Source organism: Toxorhynchites rutilus, chromosome 3 (genome assembly GCF_029784135.1).
Source record: "Toxorhynchites rutilus septentrionalis strain SRP chromosome 3, ASM2978413v1, whole genome shotgun sequence".
NCBI classification, from domain to species: domain Eukaryota; kingdom Metazoa; phylum Arthropoda; class Insecta; order Diptera; family Culicidae; genus Toxorhynchites; species Toxorhynchites rutilus.
This window is the reverse complement of record NC_073746.1, coordinates 200,237,802-200,261,491: the sequence shown is the minus strand read 5'-3', so window position 1 is coordinate 200,261,491 and position 23,690 is coordinate 200,237,802. Positions and strand designations below refer to the sequence as shown.

The window sequence follows — 23,690 nt, the reverse complement described above, 5'->3', positions numbered from 1 at the left end:
GGTTAATAGAGACGTTATGGCGTTTTGAGGCGTTTGAGAGAGAAAATTCGTCACAAACGGCCAAATTTGTGGAAGGATTTGGATTTTGCACCACGATAATGCACAAGTTCATAGATCGATCAGCGTGGACTAGTTTTGGCCCCGTGTGACTTTTTCCTATTTCAGAAACTCCGAAACCGCATTGATGACATGAAAACGAATTCGCTGCTTGAACTGAAGACAATTTCTGAATACAGCTATAAATGATATTTTGATGACTGGATCGTTCGTTGGGAAAAGTGTATTGCTTCAGAAGGGACCTATTTTGAAGGCGATAATATAAATTTAGATGATAAATAAATCATTTTCTCCAAAAACACAAATTCCCGGTATATATTTGATACAATGTATAATCGAGTCCGCCTTGTAATATGAATGACAAATATCAAATCACCAAATGGAATGAATGTCATTCCTAAAACATGTCCTAGAAACACTTCTTGATTTGTAATACATTGACATATTCATGGGAAATCAAATATTGAAAAAAACACGTTATTTTCAGACAATTTTATTTCATTTGCTCAAATTGATTGTACTAAATACGTACCACCAAGTATATTGCTCAAACATCAAAGCTTAAAGTTGCTATAATTTAAAACATAAAAAGAAATATATTCCTACTGGAATCAGTTGGAAACAAGCTATTTACCATAACACATTTTCAGGCGAGTTTCGGTGACATCTAGCGAACAAATTGTGAGCCTGTATTGGATATTACTGAACACTCGTTTTGGTTTGCGTCATTGCTAACCAAGCATTATGCGAACTGTGGAACACTATAAAACATTGCTTTTGCGAGGTAGATTTTATTTTTACTCTGATCATGATGTATGAAAAGATGTCGCTATTTATTAAAGAAAACTTGTATTCAAGTTCTTGATATACTTTTTAGAACAATTTTGCGTTGAAAATTTTAATGTCTAGCGCAAAAAAAAATGATAAAAACGTTAGTTTGGCTAAACAAATGATCATATTTCAAAATTTGAATGCTTAGGACAATTTCAAAAAACAGGAAGTGGGTTATATCTATGGTATAACCGCAAGGGTGACGTAGGACTATCGTTGATTTAGAGATCATTTGTTTGAAGTTGAATCTAAATCCATTCTGAATGAATGAATGAATATTTGGGGGACTTCGAAAACGAGAGCGTTACGTTGGAGGCACAAGGTTTTATGCATCCAATATAGGATTCAGAAGCTTTCCTACTAACTGTACTTGATTGACAAATCACAAACCCAAATGTATTATATGGATATTTTATGGATAGAAAACATTAAAATAAACTCTTTCGCTTGAATGTAATTTTCAATTCCAAGGGGAACTGGCAGATTATTTTCCAGCAACGATTAGATATTTCCAAATTTTCCTCAATACTGGAAGCCCATCAGTGGTTAATGCTAATTCGATAACCACCTGTTAATAGCACTTGATTGAAACATATTTGGTCACAGTGTTACATGGATAGAAAACATTCAATTAAACTCTTTCACATGAATATATTTTGAAAATTCCCAAAGGAACTGGCAGATTATTTTCAGTAACGATTAGATATTTCCACATTTTCCTCGATACTGGAAGCCCACCAGTGGTTAATGCCAACTCGATAACCACCTGTTAATAGCCGCGCGTGTATGTGTGTGTAGCGATGTCTTCCCAGGGAACCGTTTGTGGCATCACTCTCCTCCTGATAGATTTCCTTCTGGCCTAGGGTGCACAAACAGGCTCTTGGTGACACCGTTCATCCGCGCTTTCATGATAAATGAAGAGCTTCACCGCAACAGCGACAACATGCTCCAATCGCTGTTCAATTAGAACTGAGTGGATTTCCGAGCGCCGCTCGCTTATATACCGATTGGTGATTTCAATAGCCTGTTTTGAAAGCAATTTTAAGACTATTGAAACAAGTTTTTGGATCAAAAAGTAACAAGTATATAACGCGTAGACATTTTATCTTTCGAATGAAGTGTTTATCATACCATTTCGTTCAGTTGTTTAAGAGCTATTAACACTCAAAATCTCGGTCTCCGGCGTAACGCTTTCGTTTTCGAAACTTTGATTTTACACCCCGGTATAGAAATGAAAGACGTAGTCCTACGTCAAAAAATTTAAAATAACATGAATTTTGTAGAACAAAAGTTTATGTTATTGCTCATTGATGGAACACATTTTGACGTAGGACTGCGTCTTTCATTTCTATGCTGGGGTGTAAATTCAAAGTTTCGAAAACGAAAGCGTTACGCCGGAGAGCGTAACTTTTCATATAATTTTCCACCGTAGCTGAAAGTTTCAAACTCAGAGAGTTCATTCGCCTCTAGTTTGCCTTCCAAATTGCCATAGTAAACCACACCTTCTCTCGATTCATTAACGGACAAAAAGCATACTTAAGCGATATTCTGGTTGTGAAATGCATTCAGTATGATTCGAACTGTGAGGGAGCGCAGAAGAGCCGATTTTTACGTCGGAATAGTTAAATTCCCCCTTAGGCCAAAAGGGAATCCATAAGTAGGAGAAGACAAGGTGACCAAGAGAGTACCATAATCGAAAATTGGTTCAGTTTGGTGCATCGGAGCGGCCGCCACACACACACATACACGCGCGCAACTCTTTTCGTTTGATGATTATCGAGTTAGCATTAACCACTGGCGGGCATTGAGCATCGAGAAAAATCCGGAAAGATGTTATCGTTGCTGAACAATAATCTGCCAGTTCCCCTTGGAATTGAAAATGATATTTAAGCGAAAGAGTTTATTTAAATGTTTTCCATTCATATAATACTGCAACCAAATATATTTTGTTTTGTGATTTTTCAATCAGGTGCAATTAACAGGAGAGCTTCTGAAGATTTATCCAATATTCAACTTCAAACAAATGATCACTAAATGAACGATAGTCCTACGTCTACCTTGCGGTTATACCACAGATATAACCCACTTCCTGTTTTTGTAATCTTGTAATTGCATTTTACCTATTCGTCTTTTTTCTTAAAACAAGTCACATTTGAAATATAATTTTTTTTTCTCAAACTGTATATAATCTAGTCCAAAATTGTATATAATCGAGTCTGTACAGACCCCGTTCGATTTTGGCACGTTTCGTTTCTGGCACGGTTCGATTCTGGCACATATTTTTTTAGTTTTCTCGTCCTTCATTCAACCAATTTAAGCTCAACGATAGAGAGATAATATGATCCTTTATGTTGTCAATATAAATGGCTGGAATCGTTCGACTGGTTCCGAAATATGGCCGGAACATGTTCCGGTAATATAATGGACATGATCAAAGCAGTACTTAGAACCGTACTATGCCCATCGTGTGACACCTCTAATTACTCGAGATTTAAAAACTAGCCCATTGGTGGTCATATCTAGTGTCTAGGTCGTCATAGGCCAGATGCGGACCTGTTCCGGTTGCATCCGAATACTCCCGGGTGGCCATTCTATTATTGAACGTCTAACAACTTTGAATCCAACAAGTGGTCAATTGGTGAACATAATAAGTGCATACGACATTTCTGGCCTCATCTGCATGTGTCCCCAACCCCTTTGTAATCCGTTGTTTTCCCCTTTGCTATCATTGGAATGTTACTTTCTTAAGTGAAGGTCGATAGAAACCACAAAGTGCTGCCACTGCGGTTCTTCATTCTGCCACCTCGCATTTATCGAGGTACACATCTCAACAAATACAAACGTCTCGTACCTGAAATTATTGATCCATGCACTGCAGCCAGGGCTCTGGATAGTCATAGTCAACTGAGGATAGTCAGCTGACTATCTGATTGACTATATCCGTATTTAGTTAGTAATGACTCTTGGCTACTTCACGCTGTTTCTCTTTCAAAACGACTAAACAGTCAGTCGGGCGTTTAGTCGCTATCTCCTTCTACCGACTCGACTATATCATTTCATTCTTCCCAGTCAAAATGTCCTCATTGCTTTTTGAAGTGAATTCCCCCAAAACGAATTCGTTCCTCTCTTTCTCTTTCCCTTGTACGAGTGCATGCATCGATGTTTGAGTTCAACGTGGTTTGACATACGCTACAGGTGAGTTAGATTCTTTTGTATCGTACACGAAAATTACTCACACGTATAAAATAGCGTGCAGTGCGTGTATGCTATTTTGCACGCTATTTACTAATACTAACGCGGGGACCTTTATAGCATACTTGATAAATGTCTAAGTTCATTGGTTTGAGTTCGCGACGGGTAGACAATAACCGTCTATTGATGGGGTAACTTCTTTTTTGCATCAAAAATCATGTTTTCGTTCTTCTTTATATGGACGTAAAAATAAGATTGCGTACGCGGGTATAAAATTAGTGTCAGGGGGAAATAGAAGTGTGGATTGAGGTCAGTTGATTTCTATTCATTAGTCGAGTCAGTTAGATAATAACTACTGACTGGACTAGTTCTCCAGTCATCCTCGCTAGTCAACGCTAGTCAATTCATTTTCTAGTCAAGTCACTTATTGTTGTGGGCGACTACCGAAGCAGTTCTAGTCTAAGATTTCGGGTGCAAGGTTATATACACCTTATCTCGTCCCCACCGCGAGCAGCGCTCGTGATCAGACCCACATTCTCTATTTCAGATCGATGGATAATGTTGCATCGTTATGCCAAAGTCACTTTTTTAAGAAGATTTTTTTAAAACTTAGCTTTTTCGATGCATCGTGCCGCTCCCGCAGGCTCTCGCTTCAATCCTTGGCTATGGAATATGAATGATCCATAAAGGTGCCACACAGCTACGATGCCTCCAGTCATGGTGAGAATATCATGCAGTCATCGGGACTTTTCGGCGTCACTTCGACTTTATTTATTCCTTCTCATGAGAGTGAAATGCGAGAGAACGGAAGAAAGAGTACGAGAACATGCACGCATACTTTTACAATCACATATAACTTGAAAACAACAATAACTTTTTCGTTCTAGATTCATTATTTATTTTTTTTGACGTAGGACTATGTCTTACATTAAGGGTGTCAAATCAGAAAACAGGTCACGTTTTTTATGAAATAAAGTTAACCTTAATAACTATTTTCGAATCGGAAATTTTCTAAGAATTGTTTATTGGTTTAAATTGATCACAATTGGAAACATTCCCATTTCCCCATACATTTGTTCTGTCCATTTGTGTGCTTTCCCGAACAGAGCTATCAATAACTAGTAACCTATGCAGCCGCTAGAATAGAAACAACGAAGGGGGATAGCGAAATGAGAATACTTGCGAAGTAAAAAGAGAAGAGTGTAAAGGATTATAGGTCGCCTCTAGCCATCAGTGTTTGGCTTTGTGTGTGTTGCTTGTTTTCGTTGCGCGAAACCTAGAACTTGTTCATTTCCTGTACATGTGAATAGCATACCTTCGATACTTTTAGTTGCCTTTCGTTGTTGCTCTCGTGCGCATCGGCTCTGTTCTGATGCAACAAGCTCCTAGCTTTGTTGTCGGTTTTGACCGAGAGTCGAGAAACGATTTTTCATAAACGGTCATTCTCGCGATGTTTCATTTTTATCGATGCAACTGTGTGCATCTGTTAGACGCGTTTTTGATGCTTGTTGAATGGCGATGCACGGAAGATGCCTCACGTTAAATACTCAGTGCAATGCGTTCATTGATATAAAGAAACAAATTGCGACCAATGATCAATTAGTGTATTGTAATCGCAAAGGCAAGGAAGAATCGTTGCTTCTCGAAATGATTCTACAAAACCACGCAAGCCATTAAACCTTTTCAGGGTCCCCGGAACTTTTTACTAAAGAGTTATTTATGAAATTTCGACGTATTCGCAAATAATATCCGAAACGATAAACCAACAAATTTCAAAACAAAAAGATTGCGTGGTCCTACGTCCTAAGCGGTCGTGTCTCGAATACATCCCCTCGATTTTTGACGTAGGACTACGTCTTTCATTTCTTTACTGGGGTGTATGCTCAATGTTTCGAAAACGAAAGCGTTTCGCCCGAGAACGAGATTTTGAGCGTTAATAGCTCCTAAACAACTGAACGAAATGGTATGATAAATACTTCATTCGAAAGATAAAATGTCTACGCGTTATATGCTTGTTACTTTTTGATTCAAAAACTTGTTTCAATAGCCCTAAAATTGCTTTCAGAACAGGCTATTGAAGTCACACCAATCGGTATATAAGCGAGTGCCGCTCGGAAATCCACTCAGTTACGATTGCGCAATGATTGAGGTACGATCGCTGGAATGGATGGGTGTTTCCCTAACAAAGATTTCAAAACCATGGAGCCTGAGGAAATCGACATTGCAAAATTGATGCAAGCTGCGCGTACTTTTGTAATCGCTTGCGTTTCTGGAAATCGGAATGTTTCTCTAACACCGACTTCAAAGCCATGGAGCCTGTGGACATCGGCATAGAAATTTAGATGCAAGCAGTGGGAACATTCGTACTCATTTGCGTTTTTGCAAATTGGAATGTTTCCCTAACACAGACTTCAAAACCATGAAGCCTGGGAAATGATGCAAACTACAAGTACTTTTATACTCGCTTGCATTTTCGAAAACCGGAATGTGTTTTCCCAAAACAGATTCCGAAACCAAGAAGTTGGGAGAATCGGCATTGTAGATACATTCAAGTCGGCAATACTTTTATATCCCCAAACATTTTTACACTCCAAAATTTGTTTTGCTATCACGGTCTACAAAAGCAGGTACAAATTCAACGCTTTGGCTCGATTATTCAAGACTGCATTGGAAGATATCCCTTCATGTCGCCAGCTCACAGACCTTCTACGCATACCGTTTGATGATTAGGCAACATGTTGATAACTATTTGTTGCGATAACTACTACCATAATGCATGAATTGACTTAAATTGAGATTTGTTTGCAATTGAATTCGTAAATAGTTTCATTTATTCAATATTTTAATCAATAATTTAATCAATACACAATAGATAGCACTGCGCAGCGGCGATATCGTACCCAATGAGGATCATCCGAGGTGGGATTATTGCTAATTGAAGATTATTACTAAGCCAACGGCAGTCCTACGTCAACCTTGCGGTTATATCATAGGTATAACCCGTCCATAGTTTTTTGTTTTGAAAATCTATTTGCATGTGATCTCACAATGCGATAAGTTGTAAATCACTCCGAGCAAGAAGAACCACAAGAAGCACTTAAATTTCGAATCTCGTTTTATGTTTCAGCATCTCCAGCGCAGAAAAAAAAATTACGATAACTCACGCGACGAAAGAAAAAACTTGTTGTAACATGCAAACAGCGAATTCGAACTAATGTTCAACGGTGCGATTGAAAATCAAAACACTTTTTCAATTTGCACACTTTCACGTATATTCGCGATTATTATTTTAAAACTTCGCATAAAAATAAAAAAACGAGAATGGAACAAAATATGTTCGTTTGAGTCGCACACAAACCATGCGCGGAGCTGCAGAAAATGCGTCCACACACGATGACTGCTCAATTGAAACTCCTTTATTTATTTTTTTTTTTGTGTAAGAAAAGTGTTTTTCAGACTTTAAGGGGATGAAAATAAAAAAAATAATCTTTTTTCAAAAAACACTAAATGCATGTATATAAAAACATCGATTTTTTTCGATTCGTTGAGAAAATATTAGAGACTGTATACATTCTGTAAAATATATACCGGGAATTTGTAATTCAAATCTTCCCGCTGAACATTCGTTTTTTTTATATCAAAGTTGGTATCAGTGGTCTTAATGTTAATTCTGATTTCGGAATGTTAAATGTTAAATTTCCACTCGGAATTCCTTCTTGAGGGTCAATCGGTTAATAGAGACGTTATGGCGTTTTGAGGCGTTTGAGAGAGAAAATTCGTCACAAACGGCCAAATTTGTGGAAGGATTTGGATTTTGCACCACGATAATGCACAAGTTCATAGATCGATCAGCGTGGACTAGTTTTGGCCCCGTGTGACTTTTTCCTATTTCAGAAACTCCGAAACCGCATTGATGACATGAAAACGAATTCGCTGCTTGAACTGAAGACAATTTCTGAATACAGCTATAAATGATATTTTGATGACTGGATCGTTCGTTGGGAAAAGTGTATTGCTTCAGAAGGGACCTATTTTGAAGGCGATAATATAAATTTAGATGATAAATAAATCATTTTCTCCAAAAACACAAATTCCCGGTATATATTTGATACAATGTATAATCGAGTCCGCCTTGTAATATGAATGACAAATATCAAATCACCAAATGGAATGAATGTCATTCCTAAAACATGTCCTAGAAACACTTCTTGATTTGTAATACATTGACATATTCATGGGAAATCAAATATTGAAAAAAACACGTTATTTTCAGACAATTTTATTTCATTTGCTCAAATTGATTGTACTAAATACGTACCACCAAGTATATTGCTCAAACATCAAAGCTTAAAGTTGCTATAATTTAAAACATAAAAAGAAATATATTCCTACTGGAATCAGTTGGAAACAAGCTATTTACCATAACACATTTTCAGGCGAGTTTCGGTGACATCTAGCGAACAAATTGTGAGCCTGTATTGGATATTACTGAACACTCGTTTTGGTTTGCGTCATTGCTAACCAAGCATTATGCGAACTGTGGAACACTATAAAACATTGCTTTTGCGAGGTAGATTTTATTTTTACTCTGATCATGATGTATGAAAAGATGTCGCTATTTATTAAAGAAAACTTGTATTCAAGTTCTTGATATACTTTTTAGAACAATTTTGCGTTGAAAATTTTAATGTCTAGCGCAAAAAAAAATGATAAAAACGTTAGTTTGGCTAAACAAATGATCATATTTCAAAATTTGAATGCTTAGGACAATTTCAAAAAAAATTTAAAATAACATGAATTTTGTAGAACAAAAGTTTATGTTTTGCTCATTGATGGAACACATTTTGACGTAGGACTGCGTCTTTCATTTCTATGCTGGGGTGTAAATTCAAAGTTTCGAAAACGAAAGCGTTACGCCGGAGAGCGTAACTTTTCATATAATTTTCCACCGTAGCTGAAAGTTTCAAACTCAGAGAGTTCATTCGCCTCTAGTTTGCCTTCCAAATTGCCATAGTAAACCACACCTTCTCTCGATTCATTAACGGACAAAAAGCATACTTAAGCGATATTCTGGTTGTGAAATGCATTCAGTATGATTCGAACTGTGAGGGAGCGCAGAAGAGCCGATTTTTACGTCGGAATAGTTAAATTCCCCCTTAGGCCAAAAGGGAATCCATAAGTAGGAGAAGACAAGGTGACCAAGAGAGTACCATAATCGAAAATTGGTTCAGTTTGGTGCATCGGAGCGGCCGCCACACACACACATACACGCGCGCAACTCTTTTCGTTTGATGATTATCGAGTTAGCATTAACCACTGGCGGGCATTGAGCATCGAGAAAAATCCGGAAAGATGTTATCGTTGCTGAACAATAATCTGCCAGTTCCCCTTGGAATTGAAAATGATATTTAAGCGAAAGAGTTTATTTAAATGTTTTCCATTCATATAATACTGCAACCAAATATATTTTGTTTTGTGATTTTTCAATCAGGTGCAATTAACAGGAGAGCTTCTGAAGATTTATCCAATATTCAACTTCAAACAAATGATCACTAAATGAACGATAGTCCTACGTCTACCTTGCGGTTATACCACAGATATAACCCACTTCCTGTTTTTGTAATCTTGTAATTGCATTTTACCTCATATTTTACATTTTAATTGTTCCAAATTAATGTTCTGAACCTCTCATCTTCTACACTAAGAAATAGTGAAACAATTTTTATCAAATACTAGCTGACCCGGCAAACTTCGTCCTGCCAAAAAATTATTTTTCGTTATCACATCCACGTTTTCTTACTAAGCGCTGTTCATGGGTCTAATCGCAGAATTGTTCATTGATTGAAAATAAATAAAATTACCTTTTACCATAAAATTCCTAGTTCTTCTCGTCATTATAATATCAGATTATTTACAGACACAATTCTCGTTCAAAATTTTTCAACCACTTTCAACCACTTGCTTTCTCCGTTACATGGAATAAATGTTTGATACAGAAAATATGATAGAATAAAGACTACCCTACATCGGACAATTCCTCTCTCGAGTTTCGCTCTTTTCAACACATCCGGTGATCCATTTTTATTTATATAGAGATATATATATATATATATATATATATATATATATATATATATATATATATATATATATATATATATATAATTTATATAGACGATATAGGAGTCCGTTTTATCACATTAAAATCCATTTCCATTTTCGAACGAAGATCAATGTCGTTAGTGCAAACATCAAATTGACTGAAAACGCTTGTTAATATGCTTGTCAATATGTAATTGTAGAAAATGTGCGAAATGAATATTCCGAATTTTACTTTTTTCCTTCAGATTTTTCCGAAAATTTTCAATTGTCATGTTTGGTTGGAATATGTGTATTATTTTTATTTTTTTTTTCATAGAACAATTTCTCGAACATAAAAACCCCCACATCCCAAATTTCGTTCTATTTGCTTGATCAGTTCTCGAGTTAGGCAGAAGTTTGTGTTTCATTTGTATGGCAGTCCCCTTGCCCTTAGAGATGGGGTAGGTGTTTCGAATCACCATAGAATCATTTATTGCTAAAACCTCTATATGTAAATTTTGGTTGAATTTGCCTGATTAACTCTCGGGTTATGCAAACCAACCACTAGCCCCCCACTCTTCCCTCTGAAACATTCACATGTACTATTTTGGTTTCGTTTGCTTGATTGATTCTCGAGTAATGCACCCCCCCCCCCTTCTTAGAGAGGAGGGAGGAGCGTCTAACCACCATAGAAACATTTATTGCATCCTAAAACCTCCACATGCCAAATTTGGTTTTGTTTGCTTGATCAATTCTCGAGTAATGCAGAAATTTGAGTTTCGTTTGTATACCAGCCCCCGCCTTAGAGAGGGGGGAGGGTTCCCGAACTATCATAAGAACCTAAGAACCAGAATCTTTTCGGTTCTGAGGATTCCGACACTTTGCCTTGGAGCGCTGTTGCTTCGTTGCGCTGTTGTGGGGTTCAAAGAGATAGACGATGTTTCCTCATGAAGCTAGAATCCCAATCTCTTCCTGCCAGTTTTGCAACTTGATTGAGTTGCAAAACTGGCAGGAAGAGGTTGTTGGCTTCCGCAAAATCAAACGCCAGACGACGTGAATTATTGAGAGTCATACCATAGAAAGCTTTGTCAAGTGCTTTGCAGTGATCCGCCAGATCCTCAGACTGCTCACTCGTAAATACTTGTCCGAACCGCCCTAGATGCTCGCTGGCACATCCCAGCAAAAATAAAAATGTCAATAAAAGAAGATTCAAATGAAGAATCAAAAAATGAGCCTCTTCCTCAGAGCTGATTTAGAAATATAGAGGTCTGCCGCCTCTGTCGGGCCATTTGAGCATTTCTGGAGTGCATTTCCTTAAATCAGTTTTCTTCGAAGCGAAGCGAAAGTGCGAAGTTCTTTCAGCTTCTCAGGTTACCCAGGGATATTGTGCGCTGCCGCGTTGCGAAATGAATCAAATGAATGTAAGATATAATAACTATTTTCGTTTATAAGACTGGCTATTTGAACTGTCAGATTCTGGACTGGTTCCAGAATCAAAATCCAATCGAGAACTTTTTTTTTATCCAAAATATATATTTTTATCAAGGCTCATATGGCGTCAGCCTAACGGGGCCGGGAGTTCACTATCTCGACAATGTTTGCTTACAACTATGTTAGTAATATGTAACCGATTACTCGCGGTTGGCTCGAGGTTAGTATTACAAGTGTTCTCTTAATTGGTATGTTGCAGTCTTCGATGCTCTGTACGTGTGCCCGACACGGGATACTTCCTATTGGGATGCAGCTGACCATTAATCAGCAACGCCCGCCTAGTCTGTACCCCATATCTAGCGTGGTGCGTCTTTCTCGACTCGAGGAATCCAGGATAGAATGGTCACTAGCCGGCGCAATCATCAGCTCGTGTAGAGTTGTCATGAGCGGTACAACCTTTAGCTCTTGTTGAATGATCAGTGGACTGCACAACATTTGGCCCGTGTATCTGTAAAGAGTGTGTGTATGTATTGCCGCGACTAAGTAAAAGTTTATCGTTTGGATAGGAGGGATATGAAACGGGGACACAACGAAGGAAACATCATTAAACGTTGACATCGGCGTTTCTGAGGAACAGGTATAGATGAAGCAGAAGATCAGGATCCCGGCTACCTAAGATATCCCGGACGGGGATATCCGATTGTCTGCCTTGTGCTCTCAGTGCTCTAGAGAGCTGCGAGCGAGCAGCATGGAACCGGATACACGACCAGACAACATGCTCGATGTCGTGGTAGCCATCGCCACAATCACAAAGATTGTTTGCTGCGAGCCCAATGCGATAGAGATGCGCGTTTAGGTTGTAGTGATTGGACATAAGCCGAGATATCACGCGAATGAAATCACGACCTATATTCAATCCCTTGAACTATGCACTCGTCGAGACCTTAGGGATAATCGTGTGTAACCAACGACCGAACTCATCACCACTCCACATGCGCTGCCAACTTACGAGCGTATACTGACGAGGAATGTGGAAAAATTCATTATAAGCAATTTGCCTTTCAAAAAGTGTGCCTTCTAAAGCGCCCACCGAGTCCGCTTTCTCATTCCCCGGAATCGAGCAATGAGAGGGAACACATGCTAAGGTAATCTTGAATAATTTTTCGACCAAAACACTCAATAGTTGTCTTATTCTTGTTAGGAAATAAGATGAGTATTTATCAACTTTCATTGAGCGGATTGCCTCTATTGAGCTGAGACTGTGTGAAAAAATAAAATAGTGGTCGATGGGCAATGTTTCAATGATCCCTAATGCGTAATATATCGCACCCAGTTCAGCGACATACACGGAACAAGGGTCTTTGAGTTTGAAAGAGGCACTGGAATTTTCATTGAAGATGCCGAAGCCAGTGGACCCGTTTATGAATGAACCGTCAGTAAAGAACATTTTATCAGATCTTAGTTTCCCATATTCTGCCGAAAATATCGGCGGAATAGGATCGGAGCGTAGGTGATCTGGTATTCCATGGATTTTTTGTCGCATGGACAGATCAAAAGTGACAGAGGAATTGCAGAAGTATGGGAAGCAAACTTGGTTGGAGATGCCTGGTGAAGAGTGCACGTCGTGGGTAAGGTACTCATGCTATAAAGACATAAAACTTGACTGAGGAGTCAGTTGGAGTAGATTTTCGAAGTTATCAATCACCAATGGATTCATGATCTTGCAACGGATGAGAAATCTGTAGGATAATTCTGTGAACCGAAGAGTAAGCGGGGGTACTCCTGCCAAAACTTCGAGACTCATCGTATGTGTCGAATGCAAACACCCCATGGCTATACGCAAGCAACGATATTGTATTCTCTCCAGCTTGAGAATATGAATCCTGACAATCGAGAACTTATGAATAGTGATTGTTATGTTCTGGAGCGAAACATTTAACTACAAACAACGCCAGTGTTTTATAACTATAGAACCAGATGAAAAAGGCTCACTTCTTTACAAACTTAACATCAATTTCGCATGAATTACAATAAGGTTATAATTCGTAGGTAATCTTTCTTTCTCAATTAGTTCAAATAACCTATTCGGGGTGGTTTCGATCAAGCTCGATCTACGCGAGTATACTGCTTGTTTCACCTCTTCAAAACTCTCATACTGCTTGTTAGCTGCTTCTACTCTTCCTACGATCACTCCTCATAAGTTTTCATTTGGATTGTGATCAGATCTGTTTAGATGCAAGGGTTGTTATGTTGGATTGAATAGAATTGAAAAGACGGGAGACACCAAACTAATTATTTTTACGATACATGCAGTAAAAAACCAGGATTGTATGTTGGGGACTGCTCCGAAAGGTATCAAGTGACGGAGAATTATAAAATATAACCTGGATCTCTGTCTTTCTGTCTGTCTTCCTGATTCTTATGGACTCAGAAATTACTGAACCGATCGACGTGAAAATTTGTATGCAAAGGTTTTTGGGGCCGAGGAGGGTTTTTATGATAGTTCTAGAACCCTTCGAAAACTAATTCAGCAAATAGAGCCAAATTTGGCTTGTGAAGGTTTTGGGGGGCACGAAACGTTTTTATGGTGAATACACACTTCTCCCTCCTCCCTAAGGGGATCTACATAACTCGATAATCAATCAAGCAAACGGAACCAAATTGGCATGTGGTGGTTTTAGAGGGCACGAAATGTTTCTATGGTGGTTCGACACTCCTCCCCCTATCGAAGTGGAAGGGGGCTGCTATACAAATGAAACACAAACTTCTGCATAACTCTAGAACTAATCAAGCAAATGGAGCCAAATTTGGCGTGTGAGGGTTTTTGTGTACGAGAAATGTTTCTATGGTGGTATGACACCCCTCTTCTTCTGGAATGTAGAGAGGGTCCCTCAAAAATATTTCACTTTTTTCAACCAAACATGACAATTGAAAATATTCGAAAAACTCTGAAGGAAAATAGGAAAATTCGGAAAATTCAATTTGCATATGTTCTACAATTAAATAGTGACAAGCGTTGCTAGTCCATTTGATGTTTGCCCTAACGAAATTGAGCTTCGTCGAAACTGGAACTGGATTTTCAGGTGATAAAACGGATAAACAAAAATGGATCGCCGAATGTGTTGATTAGAGCAAAACTCGAGAAAGGAATTGTCCGATTTAGAGCTGTCTTAATTCTATCGTATCTTCTGTATCAAACATTTATGTAACAGAGAATCATGTTATTTGCAAGTGGTTGAAAAATCTTGAGCGAGAATTGTGTCTGAAAATAATCTGATATTATAATGACGAGTTTTGGTAGAAATATTAGCAAATTTTTATTAAAAGGTAATTTTAAAGGGTCGATTAGAAGATCAATCAATGAACAGTTCTGCGATTGGACCCATGAACTTGCTCATAGTAAGAAAACGTGAATGTTTGGAGGTATTGATATCAAAAAAAAATTTGGGCGGGACAAAGTTTGCCGGGTCAGCTAGTCTGATATATTTTAAGACACGAGAAAAAAAAATCTTTGTACAGCGCAATGCTCTAAATATACCGACAAAATTTAGGCATATAAAATTTAAATAAATATTAGAGCAGTACTGGGCCTCTAAATTCAAAATAAAATAAAAATGCCCAAAGGCCAAAAAAGTATTTTTTTTCGCGCTATCCTCTTAAATTTCAAGAAAAATTACGCTACATTTGGATAAAAACAACACATACGAACGCATTTGAATAATAATTAGAGCTAAGGTGGGTCTCAAAGTAATTTTTTTTTCAAAATTTCGAAATGACAGAAAATGTATATATATAAATTGTATTTTTTTATACCGCGAAAAACACTATAAAAATTCTGAAAAATCACATATACCTGAATTAGACGTAGGTAAAATTTGAATACAAACTAGAGTAGTACTGAATCTCAATATAAAATAAAATAAAATTTAATTTCAAATAAAAATAAAAATTAAATTATTTTTTTTTGTATTTTATTTTTTGAGGAAAAAATTGCTTGAAAATATTGATCGATACACTTTAGCAAGATGTACTTTTAGTACTTTTTTTTCATATTTTTGTCCCAAAGCTATTGAGAACGGCGTAAAATTTTTCATCAGAGAATTTTTTTTTTTGATCATTTTTCTTGATACACCTTGAGATGCACCTTCAGTTTTTTTTCAAATTTTTATCTCGAAGCTTTTGAGCATGGCGTAAAATAAACGAAAAAGTACGTTTTCCACTATAGATCCTATGTTAAGCCACATAGGGGTTCAAAAAAATAAACAGCCAAAATTTCTTATTTAATATTCTATATTCCAAAATTTCTTATTTAATATTATATATTCCAAAATTTCTTATTTAATATTCTATACAGTATTTGCCATACAGCAAGTGATTTGGTTTGGGGGCACTTTTTACTCCCTTACTCGGCCAGGCCCTTTCTTCCGACTTGCACTGAACTCACGCGTATTCTGGAGCTTGCCACTTCAGAATATATTTAAGGTGTGTTCACAAGTTCCCAAGTTCCGTTGGGAACGTTAGTGCCATCCAAGAAGAAGGGGAAAATGTTGAAATTAGTAAAGAACGGAACCAATTAAAAGGAACAGAAAGAATAATTTATAACTAAACATTCATGATTTGACTGTGCTAAAATTGGCACATGGGACAATGCATCGCGGAAAGAGTGAGAGCGATTAGCGTAAGGAGAGGGTGGCGTAGGAAAAAACACGCTGGTAAATTTTGCCGGTGTGTAGAAGCCGACCACGAAGTGAGTGCACAAAGTACATGCTTGCGTTCTCATATTTGCCGATTGTAATATCATTGGCACGAAGACACGAAGGCACGAAGGCGGCACTAGGGGAAAATGAGTGCAATGTGCGCGTGAATATAAATAATATGGTTTGCTGTGTTGTGCTGACGCGAGGCCCTTGGGGCATCGATACTTATATTGTCTGGAGGCGCGTTTTGAAGATCCATCCCATGCGACATTTTACGATATATGTTTGGTAGCATCGCATACTACCAAAGAGTGACATCAAAACAACAAATGAAGCAAACAGCTGTAGCAAGCAGTGCTACGGCAAATGAAAAGGAACCGTGATAGTCAGCGTGTAGCAGTGAAAACTCACCCAAATATGTGTTAGAAAGAAAGAATAATACTGAAGGAATGGCCACGAAATTAAAAATATTTCATTATAATAAAAGTTTCATTCACTTGGTGTTGCGCCGTCGACTTGTGCGGACGCAATTTTCGATTCTTCTGTGCTGGTTTGGTGGTGAGTCGAGTCAAGACTTGGAATTCGTCTCAGTTGATTAGCAGTGAGTCAGTCTTTTGCTGCTCAGCAATCAGTCTCAATTGATCTTTGGGGCAGACATGTTCTGCCACAGCGAAAACGTTTCGTACCTTGAAGAAGATCGGGCTTGACCTGAGTCGATTTGTCAGAGTTTATTTTAATTTCACAACCAAGGCGTGTCCATAGAGTGTGTGGTGCAGAATTGGTGGAACATATTCTTCTGTCTAAATTTAACATGCGTGAGTTCGCGGTGTGATTATAATATTGGTTGTTTATGTGATCGGTTTGTGTATAAAAAATTGGAGGAAAAAATATAAAATTTTGCAAAAAGCATATAAATCTTGTTTCTTTTGGTTTATCTAGTGATCAGTGACGATTTCATTCAGAGATTTTAGGCAAGACTTGTACGTTTGTATATCGTCATTGTTAGTTCAGGTGTTCATAGTTGTATAATCAAGTGCTTAGAAAATGGGGTCCGAGACCCGAATTCTCGGAGGAAGTCTGCACATCTTGTTGTTGTTATCTACATTCATCATTGGAATACAGTCTTTCAACTCAAAGGTAAGCAAGAGATACGAAATGTGTGATGCTTCTGTATGGAGCGAAAATGCACCGCATGGTTCACTTGGAATTTGTAGTCTCCCGAAGTGTAGGTTTCAGCATCGTGTGCATTGTGTGCGCGACTAAAATATGTTTAGTCAAATAAAAATAATAAACGTGTCTACATTATAGCCTCATCATATTTTCCTTACCAATACATTTTCGGGAAACAGAAGAGGTGAAAAAAAAAAGATAAGACTCATTGAATACCTTGCGGTGATGTAATATACACCGTATACTGATAGCTTGAACTAAATCTTTGTTAGGTGTCTATCGCGGCGGCGGTTCTGATATGGAAAAAACGTAAATGGCGCTTAGTGACGCTGTAAACTTTGTTTGGCGGTCTAAAAACTGTTGAATATGATGGTTGAGGGTAAATAATTATTATTCTTATTCTAACCGTAATTTTTCCTTTTCGCTCAATACATCTATTGTGATTTTATATCATTTGAAAACTGTTTCATTACAATTTTTCATACAATTATTCATTTCAATTTCACAGCAAACATTTTTGTTTGATTATTGTGAAATGTTGATGGTGCACAATGTTTGGTGTTTAAATATACTATGAATTTGCGATTGTGAATCTAATGGATTGTTGAAATAAATATAAAGAAATAGTTCTTCTAAAGTAGCAATAAAACAACAATACCTTCGAACAGAAGCTGTTTCAGGGTGGGCATCTCTCAAAGATGGTTACACTAATCGACAACATGATTCAAAAACATTGTTAATTCATCTAACATTCATTTTAGGATGTGGATTATGGAACTGAATTAACATTCTTCCACACTGTTCATATTTTTCGAATGTTGCAGAGTTTTATCGTTCAACCCTTGCCTTAGAAACCAGTTTTCAATTAACACATGTGCAAAGTTCCTGCTATTCAAGAACGCGGTATAAAACATCGGCAAACTGCACAGCCGCTGATCCGACCAGCGAACGCAGACTTTCCTACTGGTCCGAAGAAAGATTAAATGTGGAACAAAGGTGAACGAAAAAATTGCCATCTTTTGAGAAGTTCTTTAGCTCTTACCCGCTTCTTCGCGTCTCAGATGTCTGCTTCTCGATTCGGCATGACTTAACATCCTCGCCCAGTTACTGACCAAGTCGCGACGACGTCTGGCCGCGGGTTGCTCGATCAAGTTATGACTGTGCGCGTGTAGCAGCACTTTTCTTCTTGTTCGTCGTGAGGTACGAAATGAAGCGCAGACCACTAACTCGGTTGCGAGATTAATAAATCAAAACAATCGGAATGACGGAATGATGAAGCGGGTGAATACTTTCATAAACAAAATAGCATAGTTCTTGGAGACCAGCAAGAACCAATCGCGTATGAGAGTGTTCGGTCGAGATAAAATAAATAAATATGTGCAAGAATCAAATAAGCCACGGTGAAAGATTTAGAAGAAACATATGTATTTGTTAAAATTTTTATTCAATATTAGTTTTAGGGAAATTATTAAGTCAACGCCTCGCTGGAAAGTCTGGACAAACATTGTCATTTTCATTTCTATGAAATAAAATAGTTAACAACATTTGAATTAATCTCAGAATAACCTGCAAGTTCCTATAATATACAATTATATTTGTGGAGGATTGAAGTTCTAATTTTTCAATGAAAAAACGCCGTCAAGACGATTGAACTTATAAACGCGAGATTGATAAAACTCCCTTATTTTGTCATTTGGCGAATGGTAGCTGAGCTGGATTGGGTGTTTTAATTGAAAATTTGATTATGATCCTCATGGTTATCACCCATCTTCTTGAAGTTCTCTATCTCATTGCACAATGGTCCAGGGAACGAATTTAAGTGGAAATTTGCATCTAGAGACAAAAACTGTCTTCATCAAAGTTGTTACATATAATGAAGCACTCATTTTATTGTTGTAAAAATAGAGTGTGTATACAAGTGTATACAAAAATACAAAGATTTAAATGAAAAAGAAAATCCAACTCTTTTATCTTTATAGATAGAGGTAATCAAGTTCGAAAAAGTTGTAGCTACGGTTATTTCAAGGAACTTTGTAGAACAAAGTTTTTTTTTCTATCTTTCAATACAACCGATTTAGCGCTTTTGTTCTAAGTTACATTAGCGTCATCATGAACAAAACTGGGTTTTGCTCTAACTTTTATATTTCGAATTCTACATGCAAACTGTCTTTATAAAACTTTAAGAGCTTACCAAGACAAATATACAGAACTTGTCAATAGCTTGACCCTACTCAGAGTTAATTATATTTCTTTCCATTTGTTCGTCGTTCTTTCTGAATCAAACACCAAAAATGTTTATTGGCAGCATTTGAAAGGACATATTTGACTCTATGAAATGTGAGATTTTCAAAACCATGTTATATTTTTTGGATTTGAGCAAAATAAATTTGAAATCATGAGTTTTTGCAAAATGTTTGTGTTGATAAGCGCTGCAAATCGTTCGAAGACAGTTTTGATGTAGTATTTTAAATGTTTAGTTCGTTCTTCCAAGCCAAAAATGAGTGCATTGGCCCTGCTGGAAGTGTGACATGAAATTATTGTGTTTGAACTGATTCATTCATTATAAATCTACAAAAAATACATGGTGGGGCTACAACTGGGAACAAACAATAAGTTTTTTCGTGTTCTTCCGGAAGATTATGCATAAAAACATCGTTTTATGAAGAAAAGTGAAAATCGTCAAAAAGTAACATGGGACAACTATGCGTAGAACGGCAGTATAGGTATTGACTAGGCGGATCAAACGTACCGTTCTTTCGACCATTTTTGATTGTCCCGCCTTTTCATCAATTGGTACCGTATTTTGGGTATAGAGAATAAAATATTTATTCCTTCGGCTTCTTAAGTGGCACTGACGTTCCCAGTGGAACTTCGCCATCTCAACGTAGTATTACTTGAGTCATTTTTATTAGTACTTAGTTCAGATTTTTATGCCAAATAACACGCCTTGAGTGCATTCTGAGTGGCAAGCTCTAAAATACGCGTGTCCACAGTGCAAGTCTGAGGAAATTAATTTGACGAAAAATTTCCCCGACCAGAACGGGAATTGAAACCGAACCCCCGGCATGTTAGGTGTAACGCTAACCATTCGGCTACGGGAGCACATAGCACATTATTTTTAAATATATTGTTTTTGAATGAACATTTACAACATCCAATCGAGTATTTGTAACATGTAACTACGTAGTATTACTTGGGTCATTTTTATTAGTACTTAGTTGAGATTTTTATGCTAAATAACACGCCTTGAGTGCATTCTGAGTGGCAAGCTCTAGAATACGCGTGTCCACAGTGCAAGTCTGAGGAAATTTCTTTGACGAAAAATTTCCCCGACCAGAACGGGAATTGAAACCGAACCCCAGCATGTTAGGTGTAACGCTAACCATTCGGCCACGGGAGCACATAGCACATTATATTTAAATATATTGTTTTTGAATGAACATCTACAACATCCAATCGAGTATTTGGCAATCTATATCTGAAGTCTCGCTGTGTGTATGTGTGTTTATAAATACAGCAAGTTACATCTAATTCGACATCTAAGTAATTGGACAGACCTATAATGCGACACGTTTAATTGGACATTTCTAACTATAATTAGACTTTTTTGTAAACATCGAGTTCGGGGCCCAAATAATGGACCCACATTGAAAGCCGACACTGTCATTGCGAATGTCCAATTACTGGTCAAAATCACCTCCAATGCGACAATGATTTGTTCAGAACACACACAATTTGTTCAGATCGATTATTTGTGATTGAACATTATGCTAAATTACGAACATTATGCTAAATTGCTTGAGCATGATAACAAAAGATTCATTTCTCTTGGACCTTCTATGGAGAGGATTTTTAGTATTTTTGACGTATTGGTATTGGAAATTGGAGCCCAGTTTCTCACCACAAATGTTCCGTTGTACTATACTATTTATTTGAAACCCCATGTTTCAACCATAGTTTTTACCAGACCTTTCAAACAGTTATTGGCCTTTTTGACGATGTATCTGTCACTACAGTTGCTAGTAATGATTAGATTTTATTATAATTCTTCAACATAAACCATTAACTTGTGAGGTATTCTTAAAAGTTTTAAAGGTTCAAGAGATGTAAATTTCTAAAGATTGTGGAACAGTGTTGCTAGCCTTCCAGAATTATCTGGAATCTTCCAGACTTTTATGGAGTATCCACACATCCAGATTGTCTTTTGTCTAGCCCAAACTTTTTATGATTCGTCCAGATTTCTCCAGATTTATTGCAATAATATAACATTCCCCTTTATTCCGCGCGGCGAATGAGGTGAGATGGCTCAAGTCACTGCATTCCCGTAGGCGAATGGCGTGACTATAGTTTGTCACTAGGTGAGATTTGAAGTCGTGTCCTCATATGTTATCGACTCGGATATCAAAAAGAAGTTGAAAAGTAAGGTAGCTTCCACAGTGAAGCGAGAAACTTTGCTTTCTCACGTCACTCGCCGCGTGGAATAAGGGGGATTAACTCATCTAACTGGTTTCAAATTTCGTGAAAGTTGATGAGTTTCCAACAATGACTCAATGACATGCATTTATAGCAACCTAAGCTGTGTCCGTTCCAAAGTAGCAAATTTGATGAAATTCATGGGCTTCTTGCACTTGGAATGTAAAAAAAAGGTACGTCTATTTCATAAATATCCAGACGAATTCAGATTTTTATTCACCCGCATCCAGACTTTACTGAATAACATTTGGCAACCTTACTGTGGATTTTTTTTCGATACTGCGTTAGAATACATTTAGAAATGGAAGGTTTGTGTGATGCTTGTTTAAAAATGCAAAACCTCGAGATTGACTAAAGGTAAATAAAAAAAGTTTTAATATCAAAGTGAGCCTCACTGAACGGAAAGTGATGTTCCTGCAGGCACTCTTCCTTTACATTTTCGAGTCCATTGTCTTGTTTGTTACGAGAACCTTGGTTTTCTGTCCACATCTGCAAATCCCTTACCAAATCAAGAACTTTCTGGCAAATTTAACAGCGAAAACGAACTTTTTTTTTTTTATATCTGTATTATAGTGATTTTCAACTCATTTGGCTGGTTCGTCACTTTTACTTCCATTTTTGGAAGAATGTCGGGAGTGAGAATTGAACTCGTGACCTTTAGCGTGAGAGGCATGGATGTTACCACTACGCCAGATCGACTCCGAAAACGAACTTGAATTTGGTGGAGAAATCTCTCCTGGCAGTGACCTTATAGAATTTCAAGGCAGGGAGCTGTCCAAAATCCATCTTCAGGTACGTTTCGTCATCCATCAGCATGCATCAGACTCAGTACTTCGCCATAACCTTTGTTGTACAACTATCGAGCGCCACTAGATATTACTTTGGCATCCTGATCGGTTGCGCGCAGGCACGGAAATTATGATAACCTCCTTGCATACTGATTCTCCGGATGGGAACTTGGTTATAGTTGTGTTTTGATAATAATTGAACGTTCACGTTTCATCACATGGTCGATTCAGCCACCGTCAGAGAGATTTCGCACCGGATCACAACGGATTTTCAACATGGGTGTTCAAGACCAAATTTCTTCTCTCGTCTTCCATTCTGCAGAATTTTTTAAACGTGAAATTTCTACCGTCGAAAGATACATTTTTTTCACACAATTTGCAGTCAAGAGATCTCAGATACGCCTATTACAAACACTGCTATAAAATGAACAGTGATGCCGAATTCTAACCGAATCAAATCTTAGGAGACGCTCAACCGTTTAAATGAATCCAAAATCTGGATTGGATTTTTTTTTCTTAGTTTTTCTAGAAGACAAGTTTTCTAGAAGACAAATAAACATATTCTGACAAAACAAAACAACGAACGGTGAAACAAAGTGTCAAAAGTTCACATGGCGGTTTGTTCACACGTTGGATGTGGTGTAAATCGGAGTCATCCGGTCACAGCTGCAGATCCCCTGTCAAATCATCAGCTTACGGCAAACCTGTTCGCAGAAACTTGGAAACATATTCGAAATTCCTGGTTACATGAAACTTTAGTCCCGGGAGCTATTTGATATCCAATTGAATATATGTTTCATCTTTCATAAGGATGGGTCCGTTCAAATTTAATAAGAATATTTAGAATCTCATAGAATAGAATGAATGAAATAGAATAGAATGAAATCTTTGGTGGTTGAAAGTGATGCTGTTCAACCACTACCGCTTGATAATGGATCGCACAAAACACACTGCAAAAATACTCAATGTG

The 23,690-nt window shown here is 37.5% G+C and overlaps 1 protein-coding gene and 1 pseudogene across 1 annotated transcript in view; both read left to right on the top strand.

The window, feature by feature from the left end:
• Positions 1-6,954: 6,954 nt before the first annotated feature.
• On the top strand, positions 6,955-7,106 carry LOC129780870 (U4 spliceosomal RNA; annotated as a pseudogene).
• A 9,854-nt stretch (positions 7,107-16,960) lies between these two features.
• The window catches only part of LOC129773824 (basement membrane-specific heparan sulfate proteoglycan core protein-like), a 69,512-nt gene continuing 62,782 nt past the window's right edge, over positions 16,961-23,690 (top strand). Inside the window, exons 1-2 of the mRNA XM_055777477.1 lie at positions 16,961-17,009; positions 17,229-17,426. Coding sequence (XP_055633452.1) covers positions 17,334-17,426 — 93 coding nt within the window. The 5' untranslated portion in view covers positions 16,961-17,009; positions 17,229-17,333. The remainder of the gene's footprint in view (positions 17,010-17,228; positions 17,427-23,690) is intronic.